Raw genomic sequence first — 17,792 nt, forward strand, 5'->3', positions numbered from 1 at the left:
CGCCGAAGGGGAAACAGGGGAACTGAATTCACCGGAACACCGGCATTGTAGGCTACTCTCCCAGGAAACAGTCCTCGTCCTCTGTAAAATTTGTTGCACACATCTGAATATTTGGTTTGAAGTGTTCTGGAACAGTGTTATAAATACAACTTAACCACTGATTTCTAGTTGTGTCCTCTTTTGGAAGACCAAACAATGTAGTTTCGCTTTCACAACTAAACACACAGCATCTCCACGACATGGCGGCGGCAACAATACTACAGAGAGAATCAAAGTTACGCCTTCTTTCTTTGTTTATACATTTGGGCAGTGTTATGCAAATCTTCCCACACAGTGACGTAGACATGTGGGGGCGTGTTTAAACGAGGCGTTTTAAGAGGGAGTGGACGAGTCTTAACTTTTATATAGAATATCTGTTTGGGTTTGAGACTTTAGCCTTTGCAACTTTAGGGATCTTATCTATTCACGAACAGCTTGTAACACTCCAAAGAGAAAGGAAAACTTGAAATCGCACCATATGACCCCTTTAATGTAAATATGGTCGGTTTTGTAAATATTATCATATTTCTGTCCATCCATCCATCCATTCTCCAAACTGCTTGTTTTATGTAGGGTCATGGGGATGCTGGAGCCTATCCCATGGGGCTTGGGTTGTAGTAAGGGAAAAACCCTGGATGGATGGCCCGTCCATCATGGAACTAACAGACACACATACAGTCATACTCTAACTTCCACCTACGGGAATTTTACAGTGTCCAATTCACCTTGTCCTGCATGTCTTTGGATTGTGGGGGATTGAAGGGCATCCCGGCTGAATTGAGTCATTTCAGTGCATAAGCCAGAGGCCAGAGGCGACGGCGGCAAGGAGCTAAAATCTTTGAGGTTTGAAGTAAGTGTCCTTAGGGCTGTTCCTTAAGCAGATAAACAGCTGTGATGAACAGACAATGTATATGATTATATAAAGGATGTACAGAACAACCTGTGGCGTATCACACAGGGAGTGTGCAGGATTGTGATGTATCTAATGGCGAGAAGCTATCACATGTCATTCCCTGATGTGACTTGGCTGAAAACAGTTCTAATAAAAACAGCCTCTGGTCCTTTGCTTTACAGCATGTTGACTTCTTACATTTTTAATTTCTTCAATATATGATCAATTCAGTCCCCTCATGCCTTTCTTTCGCTGAAGGTGGGTGGCACACTTCTCTCACAGTACAACCAAATGAATGCCAAGAAAGGCCAGTAAATTTTAAGGTCTTGGCTGAACATTTACATGCCTCATCTTTAAACCAGAGAAGAGATGACACTGTTCAGAAAGGTCACCGTGCTAGTTGACATTAACTTGATGGCTGAGGAAACTCTGAGGTCGTCCCTTTGGTTCTGTTTATACATATTGCAAGGCACTTAAGTAGCCTACTTGCATCATGGTTTGTTTTTATTTTCCTCTTTAAAAGAAATTGCAGATGTTGTCACTTTGCTACTCTCATGGAAAACAGCCCTGCCTTGCTGAAGTCAAGTGTGACTATGCCAGAGAGAGGACGCCAAGTCTCCAAACAGATGTATTCTGTTTTTCTTAGCGATGATTTGTTCACTGCTTAGTACTGATACCTGTCCAACCCAAACGGCTCTGCCTGCTCAGTGGAGAGCATAGACTACCTAATGGTGCAACAGCAAAGACGCTGTAACGCCAGATGTTCATTGGTATATGCAATTGTAATGGCTTGTTTTACAAATGACAGCATCCCAGTCTGGAAAGTTGTGCATATACCTACGCAGAGTTTATTAAACATTCCAAGTTTAAGAATTACTCAGAGTTTATACTTGGGTCATCAATCAACCTTAGTTTTTCGTGACGTACCAGAGTGTGCATGCATGGAGCACTTCCTGCCACAGGACAGGGGGCGATTTTACCGTAGCTGTTTGTTTCCAGCTCCCCACAGAAGCCATTAAGTTGCTCTGCAGGCGGAATAATGTATTTGAGTTGGCCAAGAGTAAGCAGCAGGTGCAGGGGATCTAAACCCCTGGCCAGCTCACTCTCAAACTTTGATGTGCAGGCCAGAGAGGCCCAGGGTGTGCTCTTCCAGAGGATACAGAGGAAAATCTTTCCCAATTCACTGTTGTCAGACAAGCTATACTCCCAGAAAGCAGCAGAGTACAACAGGAGGATCATTATCCATAGATGTAGTAGACTGTAAAAATACTGCCAGAGATAAATGATGAAGCATTTCATGAAAAGTGTCAAAAGTAGCAGAGAGATTTACTGATGCTTTATACAGGTGTTGTAAAATATTTTTGTTTTTCCCACAAGTATTAGTCATTGCAGGTGCTTAACCTTCAGAAATATTAGGAAGTCAAACTAAATAATAAATTAACTGGTTTGTATTTATTTGTTTGTTTTTTACATGAGGTTTACTATTTTGCTAAATTTTGGAAATGTCTGAAAACAGAAAATAGAAAAACAACAGTATTATAATAGTATTTATTGTCTTTATTGTCCCAACAGTTTCCAAATCATGTCAGTTCCTTGGGCAAAATCGAATAGGTTTAGCACGAAATGTGAGTTAGAGCTAAATAGCATTTTTTTTTTTTTACTACAATTAATAAACATTTTCTACAAAGAATTGAATATCAGTTTAACAGATCAAATCATAAGGTTGCATGATCATAATTGTTTGATCCAGTCAAGAAAGAGGGGAAAAAATGCCCTTTTTATTTTAAATGGGTTCTTTTATATTATAATTTAATATTTAATTTTAATAATAATAGTAAAGTGTTTTCTGGTACCCTTAGATTTAAATGCACCATTCTTGATGCTATGCTGTTTTAACATAAAGAATTGTCAGAATGAAGAGCTGTGCGCCACAAAGTCAGAAACAATACAACGTCTGGCAAACTTTCACAAATTTCACTCTTCTCATTAGTTATTCTTGTATTTAGGAATTGTTTTATCTATCCTGCTTTCTACTTATTTCCTCACTGTGACTATATGGGCATAATTTCTGATCTCCTAGTCTATCACTGACTTGTACTGTAAATATGGACGGCCATGTGTTCTTGTATTCACTTTTATCCTCACAAAATAAGGTCTCATTCCACAGTTCACAGATATGTCAAACAAACAAATGTAGTATAAAGATCACTGATGGTGTGTCACCAATGACTGCATGTGCTCTGATGACAGGTGTTTTACTCAACTCAGCAGAGTTGAGTAAAACCTACATCAGCATCATCACCTACATCAGCTAAATATCATCTGATGAAATTCAGCTGTTCTGAAAAGAAGCTTTTTTTCCTCAAACATTTACTCCATTTCTGGGCAGCAACTAGCAGCCAGTTGAGACATTAACATGAATTGACTGATTTCAGTTTGCAATGCACAGGTCTTTTGTTCAGCTGATGATTCTAGAGCCCCAGCAGAGCTGTTTTTAGACTTGTGCATTGTGTCTGGATCAAAGGCTTTATGAAGGATACCATAATTTCCATGGGAGGATGAATCTGTATCTGATGTCACCGTGTAAAGTAAAGTCGGCTCCAAGTAAAGACATTAGAGCTGGATATAAATATTTGTATTTAATTTGCATTACAAGAAACGGAACATTAGTACTGAACAAAACATTAGCAGCTTAATGACAGTAAAAACCATGCAATAAAGTGCAATTTGTTTTCTTTCTCAAGGCAACATTTATCATATCAACTATTCATACGAAGATGTATATTTTGATGAATTGTGGTGCCAATCCACTGATTTTACCTCACCTTTGCTGCAGGTTATCTGATTCATTCTCCAGCCAAACAAATAGTGCTTTCCATCATGCAATGGAGTTTATGCATAAAGATATTGGTTCTTGTTCAAATGTCTTCTCACCAGATGCAAGCTGATCAAGAAATCACTTTTAATCATTTTACAAAAGGGAATCATTAAATAGCAAATGGGCACCCTATGGTCTCATGGATTTCACGAACATATACGAGCATGTCCAAATAAGGACCTGATGAGCACATGTGACAATTCCATATTTAGCTTGTGGAAAATAATAAAAATTTTAATTATCCTCTTTTTTTTTTTTTGCCTAAACAATCAAACAAGAAATTAATATTAAATAACGTTTTAAATGTTCATGCATATTATTTAGTGGTTTGCGGTGGTCAAAAACAACCTTTTTTACAACCTTAGTAGTACAGTATGAAAGTAAAATACTTTTAGTAAAGATGCACAATTCCTTAGGACCTAGGGGCCAAAGGTCATATGTTAATGTAAGGACATGATGAGCTCATGATATAGTGAGTAGCCTAAATACAGTCCTCTACAGATGTGATGCCAAGGAGAGATTCATGCCCAGAGAAGTCCCCAAGAACTGTTCCCAAATGTCAACATTCTGATCCATCATTATTCATTTACAATTTACATTTATTTAGTTAATATTTATTTTAACAAAAGCAACTTACGATAATAATACAAGCAGAAGCTAGTAATCCAAAGGTGGAAACAAGAAGCAGTGCTACCATACATTTCAATAGCTAGAGCAGAAGTACAGAGCAGTGGTGAAAGCTATGGGTTAACAAGAATTCAAAACTGACCACATTCACTTGCTTAATGCACACTTTTGTTTTTTTGTGTGTGTGATTAAACAGTTAAATGGCTGTTAAATTTTGCAAGTTAAATGGATTTGGCTGCTCAAGTGATGGTTGGAAGTTCATGCCTCTGTTAAAGGCAGTGAGTTTGATGGGTTTAGAAAGCAGCCTAGCTGTGTTGGCACGACCAGGCATTGCTCAGTCACTGACCTTAGGAGATAGGAGGGAAAATACATCTAATGAGTGTTTAGATGAGAGGGTCAACATCAAGATGTGGCCCTTTATGTCTAAAGCAGGTGTAGCTAACCCTGCTCCTGGAGACCTACCATCCTTCAAAGTTCAACTCAAATCTCAATCAAACACACCTGAACCACCTAATCAAAGTGTTCGGGGCAGAGATTGGCTGTTTCTCAATTCCAAGAATGCAAAGAACGGACTTGTGTTCTCGTGGACATCGGTCTTGCCAGGCTACCTTGAAAGCAAGAGAACACAGAACGCATCTTTGTGAGAATTGAGATGCGCTGTGATCTTGCCGCTGAACTGACAGTCCCAGAACGTTATAAGGAGCGAGACACAATAAATAACACGTAACATCACAAACTAATGTCATATTAAAACATTTCAGATTATTATATACAATACTTTCATAGTATTTGTATTATTCTTTTTATTTTACCATATGTAGCCTATTTGTAAAAATGATTAGGCTTAGGCATGTATATTTAATAAAAATACGTACCTCTGGGTACTTTTCTGCAACACCGTTTTTACGTACCTTACTGCACGTTTCGCCGCAGTTTCAAAGAGAAATGTCCACTGAGTGGCGCTAAAACACGGGTTCAATACGTGAACCCTGGCACGTTTTTATTACGTTGATATTGGTACGTATTGCTGTGTTTTTATTACGTTGCTTCAGGTACGTATTGCGGCGGTTCAGAATTCAAATATCCGGGGACTGTCGCTAAAAGTTAATGCTCTATCGTGTTGGAAATATGCCCTACACCAAACCCAACCCTAAATCTACCCGATAGTGTTAACAAAAGCAAAACTGATATAAAAATGCATTTGTTGATGCAACCGTACCATTTGAACTTCCTTATATGCAGATTTGAATAGTTTTGTCGAACCGTAGTCACATGGGATTCAAACCAGAGCTCCTCACCTCTCAAGTACGTTTCCGTACTCCATGAGCTACCGAACAAACCTACCATCTATGAAAACCCATAGATATCAAGCTGGATATATGTGATGATAACATTTAAAAGCATCAGTTTTAAAATCTCCCAGCATATTAAAATTGATTTGAAGTCATAACATAATATTCTTCAAGTAATTGTGCAAAAATTATGCTTTATTAATCAAAACACTGTAAATGTGTGTGAAAAGGAATAAAAGGTGTCGGAGTTTTACTGCCTCTAGTGTTCATTTCTTTTGGAAACTGCAGTGATATGTACTTAATATGATATGTACTTAAAATAAAATATGCGAAAAAGTGCCCCCAGGTACGTTTTTGCCATGAGACCAGGTAGATATTTAATGTTAACTATATTTTGTCAATGGTAAATGTTAAAAAAAATGTACCAAAAAAAAGTATGACAGGCTTTTTTCCAGGTCTTTATCACTTTATTAAAATTATGCCAAACAAAATGACAATGTTTACTTTCACGAGCCGTCGCATATTTACATGCTTGCAGTGAGAAGTTTAAAAGCTTACAGGCTTCGTACGTCGTCCGCCCACAGTGTCTTCTGGGATTTCTAACGGTTCGATTATCTCAAGTCTGCATTCGATGCATCCTCGATATCAAGAACGTATCCACTTTCATGCGTCCTCTGTACTTGTGTTCTTGAGTATTGGAATTGAACTTCAATGGTTAATGATGACGTAGAGCGAGAACACAAGGACGCAAGATCGCTTAAGAACGCATATTGTCGTACTATAGGGAGATGAGAGGGTCTGTATTACTTACTATTGGAGAAAGCTAGTGACTCCTCTTATAAAACTGCATTTTTTTCGGTGTAAACTCTAAAAAGAGTTCAATCAAAAAGTATTGTTTAGTGTAAAACATGTTGAAGATTAGCCGATAGCCTGTCGATTCATTAAATGATAAGCTGTTTCCTCAAAGAAGCTTTTTATTCAGCGTATTGAAGCCTCTCCTCCATTGACATCCATTAAGAAAAACAGCCTCTGGTTTCCTTTCCCACGTCCTGCCACAGTGGAAGCATTAGCATTAGCTGTTACGCTTTTTTGGCTAAAGGTTGCAGGCTTGCCTTCTAGTGGCTTTGTTCAGGGTTACTTGAAAATTACAGGCAGGTGGGTTGAAGCAGGGTTGGAACCGAAGCAAGGAACCCGAACAAGAAGGTAGACCTCCAGGAGCAGGGTTGGCCACCCCTGGTCTAGAGCAGGCATGGTCAACTTCAGTCCTGGAGGGCCACTGTCCTGTGAAGTTTGGTTTGATTTTTCTGGTATGTTTGATTAGTTTGGAGCTAAATTCTACAGGAAAGTGGTTCTTCAGGATCGGAGTTGCTCATCCCTGGTCTAGAGTCTACAAGAAGCTAGTGGAGTGAGACCAAGAGTGATGTGATGTTGCACATCTTTTTCCGATTTAAGACTAGATGCATTGTGAATCATCTAACTAACTAGAAGGCTAACTAAGGCCAGCTAGAAAACATTGTTTTCATCTAAATTTGAGATACAGACAAGACAAGTAAATTATTATGTTATCGATGGTACAATATGCAGCTCTTAATGATACTTTATCGTGCCAATGTTGGAATGTTAAGAGGATTTGGTGGAGGAATACTGGCACAAATAATATCCAAACAGGAGCTGCTGAAATGGGGACATTCTGAAGGTATTTCGCTGGCTCCTGATCCAGACATTCCTCAACCTAGAGACGACAACATGCAGTGGTGGGCCGACAATGACAAGGCATTCCCTCCAGCCTGGCTGCCCATTGTTCAGCAGGGTGATTGACTGAGGAAAGAGGTTGTTATTTGTGTTCTTATCACTTCTTGACTTGGCAGAGTGAGCATGGTCTCTATTTTGGACAGTGAAAATACCCATTCAGTCACATATTTGTATACAGAGAACACACAAAGATAACAGAAAGCAACAGGGTTTACCCTCGATCTTTTTCCTTTAAGCCAAGTGGCTAATGTGGTAGACTCTGGGCTGAATTCGGTTTGCAAGAAAGGCCCTTCAAATGTTAATATTTTATAGTTTCTAAAATTTAAAGTTAAAGTTTCTAAAATTTCTGGAAATTTTAATACTTTCCAGAAATTTTCAGACTTTTTGCAACCCTAGTTTTGAGTCACTACGTACTCAAAAGTGCATACTTTCACAGCTCCAGTGAAATATATATTTTTACACTTACATAGTATACACTTGTGAATTAGGTTGCATATTCTTAAAGTCAGCAAGACAACCCATTTTACTCTTAGTATCTGAATAAGAAATCGTAGCAGAAAAAAAAATGATGTCATGTTGGCCTTAATTTCCTTGACAGCCCGGGCATCCCCTGCAAGATCTCTCATCTCTTTCACTTGCTCTCAAGGTGAACATTTGCCACTGCCAAAGAATTTATTTCAGCACCTGTTTTACTGAGCACTCAAGAACCCTGCGGTGCAGTAATGCTGAGTTATTAAGCTGGTCGCAGCCCTCCTCTCACTTCTGTTTTCATTTGGAGAGGCTCATAATTGCTATTGCTATAGAGAGACAAAATGGGAGAGTGAATGGCAAGCTCAAATACCTCTTAAATGAATAGCCTCTTAAAATTAATACCCTCTCTACTGCAGGAACAATAACACTTAAAAATGATTTGATTACACTTTTCTCCCTTTTCAGGTTTTCCCCTGTCCTGGTGGTTTTCTCACAGATGATGAGTGCACTTTTTAATTTAGCAAGTTAATAGTGCACACTAAGCAGTGCCAAGGGCCCTGTTAAACATTCAGAGCCAAATGAACACAAGTAGGTTTATTGGGCCACACTGTGTGATTTTAGCCTGGCATGATGATCCTTAGCAGCCCCTTCTGGATGAAATTTCAAAGAAGGAGAGACAAGTCAGCATGTAAAAGGTTCCCAAATATTGTTGTTGTTTGTAGAAGGACCAAAACCTGATATTTACAGACATCTAAACATCAAAAGCTTTGGAAGATATGATAGCACAAAGTGTCATGGTAAAACATTTTTTTTAAGCATGTACCACAGTAAACCATTGTATTCTTTAATGGTGCATTTATTATTACTCGGAATTTTGGAATTTTGGAGACTCTTTTGGAAATATAGGCAGCCCTAAACTAATAAACCCACAAAACACAATAATTTATATAACTTATTTGAACATAACAGCAACATTGAAATATAGCTGCAAGCAGTGATTACCAGGGTTTAAGCGCTTTAAGGCATTTAAGCAAAAACAAAAAAATACATTACCTACTATTTAGCAAGCCTGTATCTACCTAAATCAATGATTAAAAAGAGCATTTTTGGCAATTCCAGGTAATTTATAGTGCCACCTATTGCACAATCTCCATAAAAGTTGGCATGATTCTTTAGAATCATATGCTGCATATGCACACCTAGTTTCATGACATTTTGAGTTTTAGTTTAGTATTTATAGGCTTTTGGGTATATTTGGCCAGGCCCGTTTTCTAAATGACCCTGTAATATCTAACCAATGTAAAAAAATTCAAACTTTTTTTAACCTAGAGAGTCCAGAGAATTGTACTGCAGTGGTTTTCTTGAGGTTAAGCAAAAAACCTAGGACTAGTTCACAAAAGTAGTTTTTTTTTAAGTAATCTTGAATAATTAACAAACAATTTGATTGACAGCAGTAGTTCTTGAGGCAAAGTTGTTCAGAATGAGGAGATCTGTCATATGATATGAATATTGTGTGTATGTGTGAAAAATCATGCAATAAACAATCATTTACACAGTGGCCAATTTCACTCAAATTTCTCACAGACCTTTAGGCCCAGGCCCAAGTTTGTTCTGATCGCTCTCCGTTAACCCCGTCTAATAGGTGCTCAAACTTCATTGGCCGATGACGGCTATGTTTTTCAAAATATGTAAAATATGTCTATGTGCTCATAGACAGCCGTTGCACTTTGGACACAGTCACTGCATATGAATTTCCAAGTCAATCGGTCTAACGGATGCGTAGTTATAGCTAATTTAATGCTTGTTGTCCTATTAAAGCGCTACACAGTTGTCAGACTCCGCGGTTTTTCTCATATGACCACCTCAGATTGAGGTCTTACTTATGTGTATTGAATTTGGTGTAAATATCTCATTCTGTTGAAAAGTTATAACCGTTTTAGGAAAAGTGACCCTGGCTCTTTTGAATGTTTTGTCGTCCCTTTGCGACAGTGAGTCGAAAACTCAAAAAAAAAATGTTTTTGATAATTATTCATATTCACTCTTCAGAGAATATTTCTGAACTGGTTTGGTTCAGATCGGGCAAAAAAAAACAGATTCACAAAAATAGGTTTTTCAAAAAAATCCAAACGCAGCAAAAATTTCCCCCTGGTAGTGGTCGAATCCGACACATGCTATTTGTTCGTCTTGACCTAAGGATTCCCATGATATAAGACATTGAGTCTGCTACAAGAGCTCTAGGAGTTATGAGTGATTTTATACTTTTGATCGCTGTAGCACCCCCATCAGGCTGATGGGGGTGAGCCTTGGTGACGTTGTAATATATTGTAGTTGTAATACGTTGTAGTTGTAGTACTACCATCCCTCAAAGTTTCAGGTCTCTACACCCACTTTTAGGTCAAAATGGTGATCTTTGAAAATCTTAACAACTACAATAGGGTTTCAGCGCTACGTGCTTGAACCCCTAACTATTATTTTGTGAAATTATTTTAATATAATTTCACAAAATAAGAGAGAGTGTCTTTTAGTTAATTTTTTGTCAACACTAATCTATTTATTGCATTCCTCTGAGGACATACTGGGTATGACAGTAGGTCAGTGCGGTTAAGGGGTCACAGGTTGCGTAAGTGAATGACCGGTCAACATGTACCCATTAACTAAGTAGCTGTATATGGATGTCCCTTTGTTTGGATGAATGTCCATTATCCTGTGATCAAACATTTCCTCGACTGTGTCTCCACAGTCTCCTCTGGCTGCTAAGTTCTCAATGCCTTTCCCCACACAATTTATGTTGGCAGGCTGCTCAGCTCGCCGGTCGGGATCACCATGCTCACTGAAAAACAGGAAGGACTCTGAGAAACTGATAGAGAGTAGACGAAAAACAAGCCCATGTTCCTGTGCCACTGGTGCGGCGGGACATGGTCTGATAAACTCCAGCGGTCGTGCTCCAAGCTACTTCACGCTCATCTTCTCGGACAGAGGGTCTATCTTGAGCGGGGCAGAGAGGAAATGATTGCTTCAAATGCTGTTTCCTGTGCAAGCCACTGAAAAAGGAGGGAGGTTTTCTCCGGGGTCAGTGTGCAGAGGTGATAGAGTCTTTGTTCCGAACAACATCAATCCTAACATTGACGCACAATGCTGATGTATGTTGACCCCTGTTATTTTGGCCCTCCAATAGCCTGTGTAGAACTCAAATAGCATCTTGAGTAGATCGTAACACTTTATTTTAACATGATGTAGTTATACATACTTACTATAATACTATAAATCATGCACAATGACAAGCAACTAACCCTAAACCGAACTTTAACCCTAAGTTTGACACTATAGTAATTACATGTAGTTAATTAATATCACTCAGTACTTATAGGTGTAATTACACTGTAACAATGTCACCTTAAAATAAAGTGTAACCTCTTGTTTTCTTTAATAACCAGGAAATGTTACAATGTCTTACAATCAGTGTCTGAAAGTAAAGGGATAGTTTGCTCATATATATATAGTTTGTATATATATATATATATATATATATATATTAGGAATGGTAATGAAACACATGGTCTACATATTGTCACGCCCTTGGACTGCCCCTGTGTTCCGTGTCTTGTGTTTTGCTCCCCATGTGCTCCCCATGACCCAGTTTCTCCGGTGTTTGATTGTGTCTATTGATTTCAGGTGGTTCTTGTCAATTCCCTCGTTTAGTTCCTGTATTTAAGCCCTGTGTTCTCCTGAGGCCTGCGTCCAGTCTTATATGTCAGCCCGATGTCCTATGTGTGTGTTTCCCTGGTTTTGTTTATTAAAGACTCTTCTAAGCTTCTCCCACGTCTCCACGTCTCCTCGCTCTGCGCTCCTACACAGTAGGCAGACCGTGACACATATATGTTTAAATGTATTTATTTTTTCTTCTTCAAGCATGTATATTGTCAATCACAACTGTTTCCTTGTGGAAAAAAGAAGAAGAAGAAAAACCTGTAAAGCAGGAATTTATGAAGCATAAATAATGCATATATTCATCATATATAGCTGTACAGCAATGGTGTACAATTGCTTCACAATAAAGTAGAGATGTTTAAATTGGGTGGCAGAAATATTAAATAGCTAAAATAACCATAATCACACTCTTGGGATTTGTTCATCCACTGATATTTTTTTATTTATTATTTTTTATATACTTTTCAGGATTGCCTGTCTATTTTCTTTTCTCAAGCAGAGCTGCAAAAGCAAACAGGCACAGTTGAAAGGTGCCTTGTTGGCGAGGCAGGTCCATGTTTCCGCGGTGTCACTCCTCATTAGCTGCCAGTGACTGGCTCGGATTTGCCATGGAGGAGACAACCTCAAAATATCTGCCTCTGCAAATCTCGCACACTCAAAGTCTAAATGCCAGTGGGAACACTATAGCCCTGGTCTGAGAGAAACCTCGGATATGAAGAATGACAAAGCCAAAGACTGACGTATTCCAAGCCTGGTTCAGCTGCTTTAGTAACACTAAATGTAATAATGTAGCTAATAACACACTATTGCTTAAGGAAAAACAAAACAAAAAAAAAACAGCTGCTCTAAATAGAAATCTCATTTATTAAAATGTATGGTTTCTTATTACAGGTTTCGTAATATGGTCAGGTTAAAATGTTACTACATACTTAGTCTCGCGTAGCCAGACCTTCAGACTGACGGCTGAAGGTCTGGAATTCATGGCAGCTTTCATTGGCCAAGGCCCGCCCATGAGGCCGTTTGACTGACATGTCAAACAACCAATCACAGTTCCTTTCGTTCAGCATCACGTTTCGGGCGTGGAAATGTCGCCACAATAACAGACCGGTGTGTAAAACTCTCGGACGTATTTTAATGATTCTATGCAGCGAACATTAAATATTTCACATACTTTGAAAATCCAACGTTTAGTTGATCCTGATAAGCGCTCGTCATCACAGTTGTAAACATGACGGCTTTCTTCTTTCGTGAGGGGGTTCGGCGTCACGGCATCTTTGTTTCCAGGCGGAACGTTAAAGAACGTGACACGCACGTCCACCGGAAATCCTGTATAATTCAACCAATCCGACGACGACTTCGAAACTCCTGAAGTGTTTCCATGTCACTAAACTTTTTAATGCTATGGATCCTCAAACTGTCAGCAAAACTTCTTAACTTCAACCTGCTTCCATTCAGAACAAAGCGCCGCGCAGCGCGTGCAGCCTGGAGACAGATCTCGGCTTGTTCGCAATGCAAGGGTAAATAATAAATGATGTTTGAATAAGTACAGCGTTTTCTTCACTAAAACACTATGTCTATAAAGGCTAATGTTTTTTGAGTGTTTGAAGAGCGGAGAATAGCTTTTGTCGTCTAGTTGTAACCAATAGGCTACTTTTGTAGGCTACGTTTTAAATATCCTGTGCATATAGCGCTTCATCGTCTATCATGAGATTTTGGCCAAGTGTATTAAACGACGAAAAACTAAGCGCCCATATAGCTACAATAAAAGTTATAACCTGTACGTTTATGAAAGCGTATAATGCGATGCACTTGCTGCCTCAGATGCGGCCGTTGTAATGACAGACAAAACACAGATCTCCGTCATTCGCTGGTCAAAAACCTTTTTAACTCCATTTGAGCTTGATTTTCATAAAATGTTAAGTGCAAGTCTCTGATAAAGCTGCATACCAACTCTGAGTGTTTAGTTATTTAGTAAAGTGTTTAATTATTATTATATATATAAAATATATTTTCCTTTTTCCTTTTCTATTTGTTTTATATTTCAGTGCTTAGTAATGTGCACTGCCATACCCTATGGTTTTGTGAAGTGCCGTCACTGTTCCAGCACAAGATAAACATGAATGAATATTAGAAGACATGTTGAAAAAAATCAGAACAACTCTCATGTAGGCTAATCGGTTGATCTATCAGTGTTTCGAAAATCGTCAATAAGAAAGCATGTGAATAATCATAACAGTCGTAAGATAACATTCACCTCAGAAACGGCAACAATAGGCCTATAACTTTGCCAAAATTGTTTTATTATTTTTAGTCAGTTAACCGCCACAGACCTTTTTTTTTTTTCTCCGTGAGGTGGAATTTTCACATTGATTAACTTTATTCACGCAATATAACACAACTTTCTCAATATCGGAATGTTGACTTTATTCTATTATGGCACTAAAACGCTACCATATTTACTAAATTACTTAATGCAAACGCTTTAGTTAAAAAAACGCTTTAGTTCCACATTTAACACTATCATTCCCAGCAGAATGGTCACCAAACTGCTTAACCTGGGAGTCAGTGATTACATATGTTTCTGGGTAAAGGATTTTCTAACAAACCGCACACAGACTGTCAGGCTGGGGGGCCATCACTCAACCACCCTGACTCTCAGCACTGGAGCTCCACAAGGCTGAGTCCTCTGTTATACTCACCATACACCCACGACTGCACACCAACCCACAGCACAAACACAATCATTAAATTTGCAGATGACACCACTGTGGTGGGGTTAATATCAAATGGTGACGAGTCTGCCTACAGGGAGGAGGTGGCTAAACTCTCAGAATGGTGCATCAGTAACAACCTGGCACTCAATACCTCCAAAACAAAGGAGCTCATCATCAATTACCGGAAACAGAAAGAGGAACCAGCCCCTCTATACATTGGAGGAGAAATGGTGGAGAGGGTGACCACCTTTAAATTTCTTGGCACACACATCTCCCAGGACCTCACATGGACTGTTAACACAACGTCCCTGGTAAGGAAGGCACAGCAACGGCTGTACTTTCTGAGGATGCTGAGGAAAACTAACCTCTCTCAAAAGCTGCTTGTGTCCTTTTACCACTGCTCAGTAGGAAGCATACTTTCCCATGGCATTCTGGTGTGGTATGCTGGCTGCACTATGGCTGAGAAAAAAGCTTTGCAGAGAGTCATCAACTCTGCACAGAAAATCACTGGTGCACAGCTGCCCTCACTTGCTGACATCTACAGCACCAGATGCATCCGACGGGCAAGACGTAAAATAAAGGACTCTTCCCACCCCAGCAACTACCTCTTCACTCTGTTGCCCTCTGGAAGATGCTACAGATCCCTCAAGACACGCACCTCCAGACTCCGGAACAGTTTTTATCCACGTGCCATCTTAGAACTGAACTCCAATTAATAAAAAAACATATCACTTAATCACAAGCTTCAAAGGTTGTGGAATACTACGGACTATACACTTACTACTCATACAGCTACTGGTGTACCTGTGCAATACCCTGTTCTCATATTTATATATTTATTCCTTAATTCTCTTGATTTATTAATATTTCACTCACTACTGTACATATCTGCTACATTTGCACTATACCTATTTTGCACATTTGGTTTATATAACTGTGTACATTTGCACTGTCTACTGCACACCTGTTTACATTTTCTGTATCATTGTTTGCATTTTGTTAAATGTACATTCTTGTATGTATGTGTGCACTTCAGTGTGAGAGCAAAAATTTTTCGTTGTACAACTGTACAATGACAATAAAAAGCTATTCTATTCTATTCTATTCTATTCTATTCTATTCTATTCTAAACACACTCTTGGCACAGCCGCCCAATACGCAAAAAAAGACAAAAAGAAAGAAAGAAAGAAAGAAAAAGAAAGAAAGAAAAAAAACTACTCACTCATTTTAGTTGTAATTAATTTAATTTAATGTAATCTCCTTTCCTTTCTTTCAGCAAATTCATCCACAATGTCCTTGGTGTTTAATTTAAGGCTTCATGTATTCTCAATGGAAAGAATGGCTACTTTCGATAAAAGAGGTTTAAAATGAAAGAAAGAGAATTAAAGCGGTGCAGGTGTCACTGAAGGTAGATGTGAAACAGCTGTTATACAGTCTTTTCAACTAGCTAGCTACCAACCTCACACAGTTTTTTTTATTATTATTATTATTTTATTTGGCGGTGGCAATTTAGCACATAGTTAAAAAAAAATTACGCAGTTATACAACAGCAATAGGCTATAACAAATGCACACAATTATTATTAATTATTATTTTATTTGGCGGTGGCAATTTAGCACATAGTTTTAAAAAAAATTACGCAGTTATACAACAGCAATAGGCTATAACAAATGCACACAAGAAATTACAGAGCCCAGCTCATGACGTGCAGACAATATATTTATTTATTTATTTAGACCACAAATTAACAATTCGTTCCCTCGTTTTAATTAAAAGGTCCTCCTCGGCGGGCCCCCAATCAGCCCAGGCCCATATGCACGTGCATACACAGACGCTACGCCCCTGCTACAGAATATTTTTGTTTATTCTTCAATGATGGCAGACCGGAAGCAAGTTAAACTTTATTTTGGTTTACATGAAAGAAGCTGGAAAAGCCACACCATGACCAACAGCATCTGAAAGAAATCTCTGAAATAATATCTTCCACAGATCCATCCACACAGAGAAAGACCTTGACCTTGATTTGTTGTGGTAACATTAGCAGTGTGTAAATGATCAGGACATATCATGTGAAGAACTGACAGTCCAAACGCTCCACCCATGTCAAAGGCAGCTAGGATTTACTGAATGTGCTGTCTGAACTTTTGCTATTGGGTCAAATACAGGGACATGTGAGGAGAGAGGACATATTTCTGGCCAAGATCTCTCTCAATCTAAAGCAGGTGCATAGACGGTCTTAAATACATTCAGACATGTTTAATGCAAGTGATTTTATACATACAGTACAAACACATGTATTGGAAAAAAAACTGTCATATGACTTATTTAACAGTTTTTAACTGATGTGGAAATGACTATGATTAGATGTGAACTTGAAGGATGTGAGAGGCACATGTGTGCCATGATGGATGAAAGAGCTCATGAAAGACACACAATGAAAGACTCTGAAATAGATGTTACAGGCTTGAACTCTTTGTACTTACTAATGCATAAATATAAGTAAATATAATATTTGATAAACCTTCAGCTCTTGTGTAAAATCAATAAATCTAATTAATCGCAAATTAAATTTTGCTGTGAAAATACCTACAAAAGATCATTTAAAACCATTATTGTTTTAAATGAGAAAAGTATCAAGTAGACATTACAAAAGGTAGCTTTAGAAAGAAGTGTTTGATTTGATTCATACAATTTATTACACATAAATGTTTAGGCTATAACCACCTAATATAAACTATGGAACATAAAAGAAGATAATTTGAGAAACATCTCAGTATTTTCAAGTCTCAGTATGTCATAGTTAACCAAAACAGCTTGGTTACCAACATTCTTCAAAATATCTTCTTTTATGTTCCCCAAAAGAAAATCATACAGGTTTGAAATGAAATGAGCGTGAGTAAATGACAACTAAATAAAAATTTTGGGGTAAACTATTCTTCTAGTGTCTAGATGTTTATGATTTAGAATGTATGTAAAGCCTACATCTTAAAAATGTCTATCAGATGTTTGTACACAGCAGATGCTTTCCAGATGAAGAGATCTTTAACAGACATCATGCAGACGTACAAGTGCTATCTGGGAAACGACTCTTTTTATGAATGGGCCATTGAGGTTCACACGATTCGTTCAAAACGCAGATTCATTCAGAAACGAAACACCCGAGATGCACAACAGTTCTGCTGTGGCTTTATGGGTAATATTGTCGCTGACAAAATTGAGCAAAAACAGACAAAATTGTGTTTAAAATATGACACAACATTAACTTCTTATTTACTGAACTTATTTACTGTTTTATAAAATCACATTTGCACTTGTGCTATTTGGGACAAAAACAGCACTCGTGTGATATGGCGCTGCTTGTGTGATATCGCTTAGCTATCATATGATATGAGACAAAATCTCATACTGGGGCATTTTTG

General features: G+C 38.3%; 1 protein-coding gene across 1 annotated transcript in view; it reads right to left on the reverse strand.

Annotated features, from left to right (window-relative positions):
* Positions 1-806, reverse strand: part of LOC107730003 (keratin, type II cytoskeletal cochleal-like) — a 9,390-nt gene extending 8,584 nt beyond the window's left edge. The window contains exon 1 of the mRNA XM_016540745.1: positions 765-806. Within this exon, the coding sequence (XP_016396231.1) occupies positions 765-806 (42 nt within the window). The remainder of the gene's footprint in view (positions 1-764) is intronic.
* Between the last annotated feature and the right edge of the window lie 16,986 nt (positions 807-17,792).

The sequence above is a fragment of the Sinocyclocheilus rhinocerous genome, unplaced genomic scaffold, assembly GCF_001515625.1.
Source record: "Sinocyclocheilus rhinocerous isolate Xijiao unplaced genomic scaffold, SAMN03320098_v1.1 scaffold969, whole genome shotgun sequence".
Lineage (NCBI taxonomy): Eukaryota > Metazoa > Chordata > Actinopteri > Cypriniformes > Cyprinidae > Sinocyclocheilus > Sinocyclocheilus rhinocerous.